This window comes from Myodes glareolus, chromosome 10 (assembly GCF_982192425.1).
Source record: "Myodes glareolus chromosome 10, mMyoGla1.1, whole genome shotgun sequence".
Classification (NCBI taxonomy): Eukaryota; Metazoa; Chordata; class Mammalia; order Rodentia; family Cricetidae; genus Myodes; species Myodes glareolus.
This window is the reverse complement of record NC_142035.1, coordinates 28,263,208-28,273,656: the sequence shown is the minus strand read 5'-3', so window position 1 is coordinate 28,273,656 and position 10,449 is coordinate 28,263,208. Positions and strand designations below refer to the sequence as shown.

The 10,449-nt window shown below is 51.5% G+C and overlaps 1 protein-coding gene across 1 annotated transcript; it reads left to right on the top strand.

Annotated features, from left to right (window-relative positions):
• The first annotated feature begins 228 nt into the window (after window positions 1-228).
• On the top strand, window positions 229-8,866 carry Cst7 (cystatin F). Its single transcript, XM_048453428.3, has 5 exons — window positions 229-366; window positions 645-893; window positions 5,930-6,102; window positions 7,550-7,666; window positions 8,343-8,866. The coding sequence occupies exons 2-5, from the start codon at window positions 803-805 to the stop codon at window positions 8,418-8,420; spliced, it is 459 nt and encodes a 152-aa protein (XP_048309385.3). The 5' UTR covers window positions 229-366; window positions 645-802; the 3' UTR covers window positions 8,421-8,866.
• Window positions 8,867-10,449: the final 1,583 nt, after the last annotated feature.

Sequence of the window (10,449 nt, the reverse complement as noted above, 5' to 3'; positions counted from 1 at the left end):
CTCCTGCTGAGCCTTTATACTAAGAAGGCTCCCAATACTCCAGCACAGTTTCCCAGGAGGTAACTGTGGCACACGGGTTGTTCCTAGTCTAGTGACAGCAGGTGTCACGAAGCAAAGCCTGGGTTTAGATCTAGATAGCTGACTACAGGCACCTACACTAAACCACGGGCTGGGCAGGAAGTAGAGTCATGGCCAGAATCAGACCTTTGTCCACACAGTTTCCTCTCCTTGCAGGGCTTTGAGCCTACAGTGGGCCGTGACCCGTAACTCAGCTCACACAGTGCCGGGTTTCTGTCAGAGGTACAGAGGCCACATGCCAACGCTCCTCCTCGGGAACTCCGGGAAGGACGAACAGCTTTCCTGCAGGTAAAGCCGCTCATACCAAGGGCAACAGGGTTTCTTGTTTCTCGAGGAGGGCTACGCAGAACGGCAGGATGCAGGGGGCAGGGGAGGCTGTAAATTTAGAGAAGGAGAGTCAAGTGATTCTGCTTCCAAAAATCCCCTGGGTTCTTCACACCAGCATCTCCCGCGTGTGGTGGGCGGTGGAAAACTCCCTCTCCCCCTGGGCAGCAGGGAGAATGCTTTGCTCACGGGTCTCTCCTCCTCCCCCTGCAAATGCTTGCAACTTGGCAACTTCTCTATAGGAAGTGGTTGTTCTTGTGGCCCCAAGTCCTGGAGGTGAAGTGCTTCTGGTTAAAATGATTCAGCGAGAAACCACGCCCCCATCAAGGATATCCCACCCTGCCTCGGTCCTGGGGCTCCACTTGCCAAGCACGTCTACCCCGTTAGCCTTGGCTACCACATGCTGCCGTTCACCCGGTCAACCATGTGGCTGGCCATTCTGCTTGCCCTCGGCTGCCTGACTTCCGACTCCCACGGGGCACACTCCCCAGGTAAGAGAGAGGTCCTCTGGTCTTGGCCATCTTGTAGTCGTGGAGGCATGGGGGCCCTGGCCTGCATGCAACTTTTCCAGGACACTCTTGGGAGTCCTGGGAAAGACCCTACGCAAGGGGCTGTGGATCCTGCAGTAGCTACTTCCAAGCTGAGTAGATATGAGAGATTAAACACAGCAGCAGCCGCAGGAATTAGGAGAACAATATCTGTTCTGTTCTGGGCTAGGGCCCACCAGAGAGACAGAGGCAGAGGTAAGGGGTCTTGGTCAAACAGCCTGTATCTGAAAGCTTTTCTCTCCTGACTGTGACTTTACTACAGGGACCCCAGTAAGACACTCATCCTTCCCGCAGTCAGCATGATGGTGGCCAGTGAGGGATGGAGGCCGCCTGTGTTGTGAAGCTGAGGCACAGGCAAGTTAGCTGACTTGCTAACCCGGTCATGAATGTCTGTTTGCCCACAGAGAGCTGGATAGTATCTACCCCTGCAAGCAGATTCAGCATATAGATTAAGTTTGGGGGCCCTGCCTCTAATGGACAAGAAAGCTGATAGCTGACCATCTCCCACCAAAGGAGGACAGCACACACATAGGCATAAGACTTCTGTTATTCTTCCTGTCTGAAGTGGGCTAAGTCTAGTCATAGGAGATCAGGCAGAGGGTTCTGGGAACACACAGTGAAAGGGAATACCTAAGAGACACCAGGAATGTGGGCTCCCCCTTCATAGCAAATCAGGTGTCAAGAAGTCAGTGGAGTGTCTGTAGAGCGCACAGCCTCAGAATTCAAGACCCGATGTGTTTGCTGTGAATCAGGCACCGTGGAAATAATACAAGAATGGAGGGGGGGGAGTGCAGCTTCTGCTCTGAGATAGGGACAAGCCATGGCAGCGCAAGGGGTGGTTGGCAAACAGGTAGTTAACAGCACTGGCGGGAGAGACAGATGAAGCATAGGTCAGGCCACAGACCCTGCCTCCCTGTGCCCTGCTCCCTGCAGCCTTCACGCTTGCTAGGAAACCCTTCCTGCCACCCCGTTCCTTTGTCCCAGTTGTCCAGGGAGAGACATAGGCAGAATCTGGGTGTTCACTCTACAAAGCCCTCTTTGCCTCTGAGAGAGGTCTGGGGAGGGCACCGGCACCAGCTGTCTCACCTGGCCCCCAGGGTTTCATTATTCATACTCAGTGTTCGGAAAGTGCTGTGCTTTGCCTCCTCTGGGACCTCACGGAACAGAGCGGCCACATCTGCAGTGTGATCGGTAATACCGGAGGGCAGCCTCTGGGGGAGAGATCCCCATCTCTACCAGTTACTTTCCCACTAGTGTGTGAGGCAGAAAGGAGTCCTCCCCACTCCTCCTGCCCACAGCAGCTTCTCTGGGTCATCCACTTCTGTCTTCTCCGCTCCAGACCCAAATGAACACCACCCTCACACTGGAAGCTGAGACCACCACCACAGGCCCCCTACCTACCAGCTGGGGATTCTTGAATGCCCAGCCTGCCCTTTGAAGTGACCAGTAAACTGGTCCTGACCCGAGGCTTAGAGAAAGTGGCTCAGTGATGACATTCAAAGGTGCTTGGAGGCCTGGGGTACTCCCAGCCGTACCCACCCTTGCTTGCAAGTCTGTGGTCAGGCCTTGGCTCTGCTGTGCTAAAGAACATCACCTTCACCCACGGGTACCACCCTTCCTGACGCTTCCAGTAAGGGCCTCAGCCACAACATGAGGTACGCTCAGGCCCCTCTTAGGACTCAAACAGCTGGGAACCTTGGCTGACAGTCATCACACATACATGCGTGCACGCGCGCGCGCACACACACACACACACACACACACACCACCTTCCCTACTTCCTGTAGAAGTAGATTCTAGAGCCTTCTGTGAGTCCAAGGCAAGGGCAACAGGGAGGCTGATTATGTCTGATCTGAGCACATGGCTTCATTCTGAGCCCAGGAGTTAAACTGCCCATACCCACATGCAGGGCCCAGGGAGGTATCTATCCCCAGTCTTCAGAATTCAGGAAATTGCCACACTCACTGGCTGTTGGTGAGAATGGAGAGCCTTCTTTCTCAATGTGTCACCTCTTCCAAGAAGGTTCCCTGCTGCTGCTCACCCTCTCCCTCTTCCCATGCCCCTCTCCAGCGGGAGGTTTGTTTGCTTAGGCAAGAAACTCAGAGCCATGTAGCCACCTGCTCCACATAGCAAGGGCTATGGGCATAACGAGGTCTGGGTTTGACAGATTCCCCCAGAAGGTTCTAGAAGCTGGTGCAGGCTGGGTCTGGGCCTGAGCAGACTACTGGCCCAGCCTGTTTGCTAGGATTTTCAGTGACTACCTTTGTCCTCAGAGATCCTTGCTGTGACCATATTGTACCTGACATGGTACTGAATAACACTGGCACTATTGCTTCGTACCAACTGCCTCATTCATTCTTACCCTGAGAGGCCAGTGTCATCATCAGCCTTATTGCAGATGGAACGTGGAGGCTCAAAAAGGTTGCTCACACAAGTCAGCACAGCCAATAAGAACAGCCGAGATTCTAACACTGGTTGTGCCCCAGTTGGTAAAGACAAAATTAACCCTATGAAGTACCAGCGTCCAGGCATGAGGAAGCAATACTGCCTCAAAGAAACCCACCCCACCCTCACAACTCAGGGCTTCGAAGCATAAGTATGACCCACAGAACTCATGGCAAAGACATAGACTTGAGGGGGGTTGCTGGGACAGATGGGGGACCCTAAGAGGTACATTACATGGGTGACTCACTTGCAGCTGGGCAGAGCCCTCCCAGTCCTCAGACTTTCTTTGGCCTCTATATGAACATCATAAACAGCCAGAGAGCATGCCGGAACAGTCCAGAGGACACAGTGCAGGATCCAGCTATGGGCAATCTACAGATCTGATCCAGTCGCAAAGCCCTATTGGACGAGCACACTAACACCATGCTACTTTCTTAAGGATAAAGGGCTTTAATGGCCTGTGCCTAGAAAGCCTGGCAGCAGCAACAAGCTGTAATTGCATCTTGTGTCTCTAGCTGGGGAGCCTTTTCCTGGAAACCCTGCCTGCTCACAAAATGGGACACCCCAAAGTCCTGTGTCCCATAGGCCACAACTCTTCTGCTCTCCCACCCTCCCCTCCACCTGTAGTGAGCTGCACAGAGCAGGCTGCAGATGACCATTGCTGTACTGTCCTGGCTCCCCCCATTCAGCTCCTAATAAGCAACGGGAACAGCCATCTCTAGTGCTTCACTCGAGGTTCTCTGACAGATCGCTGACATCTGAAGGACCTCCCTGCTGACATGAGCTACCTCCACCTCTCACATTCGGTGTGACTGGGGAAGGACCAACAGGCCTGACCCTCACCCCCCGCCCTACCCTGGGCATCAAGATTCTAGGGGCCACATGGACAGCCTGCTTTAAAGACCATGTTTAATATAAAGCCCAGCTCCTTCCCTGGCCTCAGATCCTGAAATCTTCCCCCCAAAGCTCTACAGAAGGCTTCCAATGAGACCCAGACCCTCCTGTTTTCTGATCCTGGGCTGTCATCTACCTATAGTACTAATTCCTAACCTCCCCGGCCAAGGTAAAAGGCATTTCTCCCTCCACTTCCACTAGGCCTCAACAACCACCTACTCAATCACTGGGATGGAGGAGCATCTTGTCCTCAAAGGGAACTTGGGATCTACAGTTGCTATAACAACAGCCACAACAGCCAGCACCTTCATCTTGGTGTGTCCAGCTGCAGTCACCCACATACTAATATCTCAGCAAAGTCTTAAAAAGATAAGTTTACCAGTGAAAGCCCTCTATCCCATCCCCCGCTAGCCTTGGGCTTTTTGCTTGTATCGCATTTAATTGTATTCACGTATTTATTTTCGTGTGGGCACATGTGGACGACCACTGAGGTTGGAGAACAACCCGAGTGTCGGTTCTCTCCTTCCAGGATCAAACGTAGCTCAGCAGGCTCCGCAGCAAGTGCCTTGACCCACTGAGCCATCTCAGCAGCCCTTTTTGATTTTCATGGGCAACTCACCCCTGACCACCGAAGAAAAAGTTGAAAATAAAAGAGAAACCCAAATTCAAGACATTAAGAACCACAAGCCACTTTTTGTTGTAGGGAGCCAACTGGTTGACTGATTCTTTTTCTGATGATAAACTCTAGACTCTGAAGCTAAGTGGGTGAATGCAAACACCTGGCCAAGCCCTGCCCCCCTCCCCCGTGACTTGGGTCACCCTGGCAGCTGGGATTCTGGGAACTGATCCTATGAATGAGCTAGGCAAGGGACTGAGTCAGGGTCTCCAGTGAGGTGGGTCTCCAGGATCTGTTAGCTCCATGCCTCTGGGAGCAGAAAATCCCAAGAGGGAAGTTGGGATTCCAGTTCTACCTGGCCATAAGAGAGACGTCCCTTATGCCATTTTCCAATTTTTTTATACACAAATATGGACCCCTTGGTGCCAGAAAACAGGTCTAGGGAGAAATCAACTGACCACTCCTCACACCCACAGCAAACCAGATTCTAGACCCAAAACTCAAGGGATAAGGTTTCCTCAACAGAAGGGAGATCTGTATACCAGTTCCCTGGGAGCCAGTGCACAAGAGGTGATGGGGTCACAGGTGTGTCTAAGCAGACATGGACGCAGGCCACTCTGAGAAGGTGGAAAAGTACAAAGGGGCACTAGGGGAAGTACAGCTGCCCTCAAAACCCAGTCTGGGCAAATCAACACATTTCCTGTCTGGAGTTCTACTGCCTGGGGCCCCACGTCGAAAATAAACCTGGGTTCTGGAAAAAGCCATGTTAGCAGGGACCAGAGGACAGGAACTACGCTTTTGTACAGTCCATGGCCTCTGTCCTCAGCATCAGGTAAAGAACATAATGAGGATACACAATATTCTGGTGGCCGAGTAAACAGGAGGCAGACACACAGGTGACGGTGGAGGAGGAGCAAGGGCTGCAACGCTGAGAGGAGTGGGTACCACCAGGGATGAGACATGACCCATGGATCCAGTGTTTCGTAGCATCAATGTTTTTTTCTGGTTCATTTGTTTCTTTCAGATTTTTGTTGCAAAGATTTGAACATCAGTGTGAAGCCAGGATTTCCCAAAACAATAAAAACCAATGACTCAGAAGTGCTTAAGGCCGCCAGGCACAGTGTGGAAAAGTTCAACAACTCCACAAATGACATCTTCTTGTTCAAGGAGTCCCGGGTCAGCAAGGCCCTGGTACAGGTGCGGAGGACCAAGAGCTGCCACCTCAGGACGGATCTGGCAAACTGGGTCACATTACCTACAACATCGGGGCAGAGTTGTGCTGCAGCTGAGACCAGTGTCCCTCAGAGCTGACCATGACAGCTGGGGATCTTTTCTTTGTAAAACCACCAAGCCTCTGGCCAGAGTCCATCAATAGCAACAAGAAATGGCAGCAGAGTAACAAGGGTCCTAGAAGGGTACACAGAGGCCGACAGCCCAGCAGGAAGGGCACAGCAGGACTAATAGGAGCTGCCCTACCAGGGTCCAGGGTCTGGGCCAACTCCTGTCTTCATCCCTCATTCATAGTCTGCAAAGCCATTGCACTATTTTCTCACTGGATCCATTCATTTTCCTCCTAGAGCTGGGCCAACTCCCTTCTCAGACCCACAAACTCACTCTTCCCCCAGCCTGCTCAAGACTCACCATTCAAAGTCAGCCTTCTTAGTAACTGATTATATCCACTCTGAACTTTCCTTCCCTGAGTACCCCAGAGGGGACAGCCTGCCTTGCTAATCCTTGTGCCCCAAAACCAAGTGTTAACATCAGGAGAGAGACGCCTGGCAACCTCTCATTGGCTGTACATAAAGAACCCGTGCAGACCCTGCTGATATGTCAAGCTGTGTGCTGGGGCCTGCAGGGAAAAGGCTACAGAAAGACCCTGCTCTGAGGAGGAGGATGGCTTTACAGCATTCGTGTTTGATCTGGGTTACAGCATCAGGGTGGCTTCTATACTCTTCTTTTGGCAACTATAAACTTTTTAAGAGTGTAGTGTTCTATTAGAAAGGGATTATCAGCACTCAAGGACCAGCCTCAGACAATGAGATCTCTGGGCCCAAGAGCCCAAGGTCCCCCACAAGGGACATGAGCATTCTCCTTCGTATTCTCGTGATGCTGGGGGCTATATCACAAACTACTTGCTTAAGACTGGGACCAAAAGTTCAGGAACTTTCCTCCAACCATACAGAAACCACAAACAACAAAAGCGCTAAGTCATGGCTGTGTCCAAGAGGAGAAGGTCAAAATAATTAGTTCCCACAAGAGTGGAGAGGTCAGCAGGCTTGATACCCATTTAAACACCACGGCAGGTTACTGGGGGCTGTTACATAGGCTGAGAAAACAGAAAAGAGGGAGAGGGCAGGTCTTTCCCTGTGGCTGTGGCAACCCCACCCTCATGTTTCTCCAGAATGCAGAGTTCCAGGCAGAAAGCAGCTACCTAAGAGGGGGCTCTAAGGCACTGCCAGCAGGCAAGGAACGGGGGTGGCTGAAGTCTGGATCTCTGGCAAGTCCTGAGGTGCCTCCCCCGTGCCCAGCTCTACAGCACTCTCCTTACCTCACTCCTCAGCAGCTGGAGAGGCAGTGACCCCCCACCCCCACCCCTTGCATCCTAAGCCAACTAATCTAGTTCTTGGGTCTTTGGTTTCTTCAGGTGGTGAAAGGCCTGAAATACATGCTGAACATGGAAATTGGTAGAACTACATGCAGGAAGACGGCGCACCCCCATCTGGACAACTGTGACTTCCAAACCAATCCTGCCTTAAAGCGGGTAAGACAGAAGAGTCTGTGTACTGAGTCCTGGTCCCCATCACCCAACTCACCTTTCAGGACTGTGGTCCCTTCACTAGCAGCGTACCTCCATACCTCATTCCCAAAGAGATGCTCCCTCCCAGTCATGAAGACATGATAGCAGGGGCAGGCACTCTCTCAAGGGGCACAGGGCTGACAGGCAGTATCCTCCTGCCCCTCACATGACCTAATCCACCTGGCTTTCACTTCCTGAGGCCTCTGCAAAGAAATACTCTGAGTAGGGATAGGGAGATTACAGCAGGTAAAGTTTTCAAATAATTCAGAAATCATACATAATACCTACATACATAGAACATTAGATGTATACATACATATTCATCATATATACATACAATTCATGTGCTATATTACTACATATGATCTCTACAGAGAAAAAGCAAGCGTTGCGTGGGAAACTTCAACACAGATATATATATCATAACTATAGGTGAGACACATACGCTCTTGAAGATTTTTAAGATAAAAACTGAAGGTGGGGATGGGGGAAGCTGCCTGAGCACAGAGTATGTGTGCACACACAGTCACACAGTTCCCAGTTGTCTGGCACGCACAAGGGGTACCAAAGGAGCTGCCTGGGTGGGCGGAGTCTCTGGCAGCTGGGGTCCTCAGATAAGCCCTTTGCTTGCTTGTTTCAGGTTCTACACTGCTACTCAGAAGTCTGGGTCATCCCCTGGCTCCACAGTTTCGAGGTACCTGTTCTCCGCTGCCACTGACTTCTGCCTCTTCAGCAAGACCAGGGCTGTGATAAACTTACACACACGTGCCCCCTACTCCTCACTTTCCACCCCAGCCTGGCCATCCTAAATCCGCAGGGCCTTCTTCCCAGTGAGCAGATGGAAGAGCCAGCTGGTCATCAGGTGACCAGGATGGGAGAATACAGTGCCCTCCTGGCCAGATTAACTGTATTCATATTTTCTTCTAAAATCAAGTCTTGTGGTGCTGCACACCGAGAGTCAGGATGTGGGCAGAGACAGGCTCCTTCGATGGCATTACTGGAACATGGGCAGAGCACAGGAGGCCGTCAACAAGGCAGAAGTGTGGGGGCTCCCTGATACCTGACTGAACAAATTCTGTATCCATCTCGTGTCTACCATTCACATCAGACCACTGCTGAGGAGAATGGTTTATCATAAATAAAAAGCTGATCATCTCAAAGCAATACTGTGTATGTCGCCGTTTATAGATGCCCAGGAATGTGGGCAGCCTGTGAATTTAGCCCCGGGAGGCTTCACGTAGTGATAAGCAGTAAGCACAAGTGTGCTGAAGACCTAAGCACCTGGCCCAGACCTGGTCACCAATAGGGTAACAGCACCCAGAGAACAGAGAGGAAGCATTTGTGAAGAAACAGAGCCTCCACCCACATTCTCTGCTGCCATGAAGGCTAATAGTTTGGGAGTGTTCAACACATGGGGGGGCAGGCTCAACACAGAGTAGGGTACATGATGGGACCTCTCAAAGCCATGCACTGGAGACAGATGGAGCCTAGATGAGGGGGCTCTGGGTGGGGATAGACAGGCTGTGTGGGGCCCTGGAAGAAGGAAAAGGGAACCAAGAGCTGCTGGAAGGTGCACAGGGACAGAGCAGAGGGTAGACCCAGAATGGGCTGACAGCCGGGTCTCAGAGCCTTCATTCCCAAGGAACCCTGACTGAGTACTAAGGAGCTCCAGGGTAGACAGAGGGGCCACACACTGGACTTCTTCTCTGAACTCTCCTCAAACTGTAAATGTAAAGCAGCAAGGTGTGGGTACCTGAAGCAATGCAGACTTGAGAGCAACTGGGAAAGCAAATCTGCACCCAATGCGCACGGCAAAGTAACCACCGCAGCCCTAAGACAGGACAGCGGTCATCTGTCCTGTGTCCTTCAAATTCCACCTCCAGGCTATTTTATCTCAGGACAGTGACGACAGCAATGCCACAAGGCAGTGACTTCACTTGGCATTTGTGGAGTCACTAAAGCCAGTTCTTGAGAAAGGCCCTTAACCCCACATATGAGAGTCACAGGAGAGTCACAGGGCGCACAGCCAGAGCCCTAGGGACACAGCTGTGTGATGTCCGTGGTAAAGCAATAGGGGAAGGGTCTCATGTCCTGGTTTTCCCAAGTATCAAGGACAGCACACCAAGGTCTGGAGAGTCCTGACAGAGTTCAACTCTGATTTTCCAGAGCTTTCTCCAGCCTTACCATTGCCACACGTTCCTCACCAGATCCACTGTGCCAGCTCCTTGACTGCATGCTTCAAATATCTGCTTCTGCCCAGCTTAGCATCCCTTGCAGGTGGCAGAGAGAGCTGACCTACAATTATGCTCCATAAAACATCACTCTCACCCCTGCCCATGGGAACTCCTTGTACCACTGCTGTTCAGGCCACCATATGTTATATGATATTTTGCTTGTGTTCTGATAAATAAATAAATAAAGGGTGGAGCTAGCCACAGAAGCCAGATGGTGGTGGCACACACCTTTAATCCCAGCACTTGGGAGGTGGAGACAGGAAGTGAAAAGGAGGGGTGCAGACAGGATCTCAGCCCTTTTGGACTCAGAAAGGAGACAGGTAGGAAGCAAGTGGCATCTGCTCCCAGTTCTCTGATCTTTCAGGTTCTTCCCCCCAATATTTGACATTCGACTTTTTAATTGATTAAAATTAATTAGATTAATGCCTCAACCACATACACTCTAAGGCATCTTAAAGGACTCTGCCATCCTACCAACGTCCTGGCTCACGCCTAAAAACTACAGCAGCCACT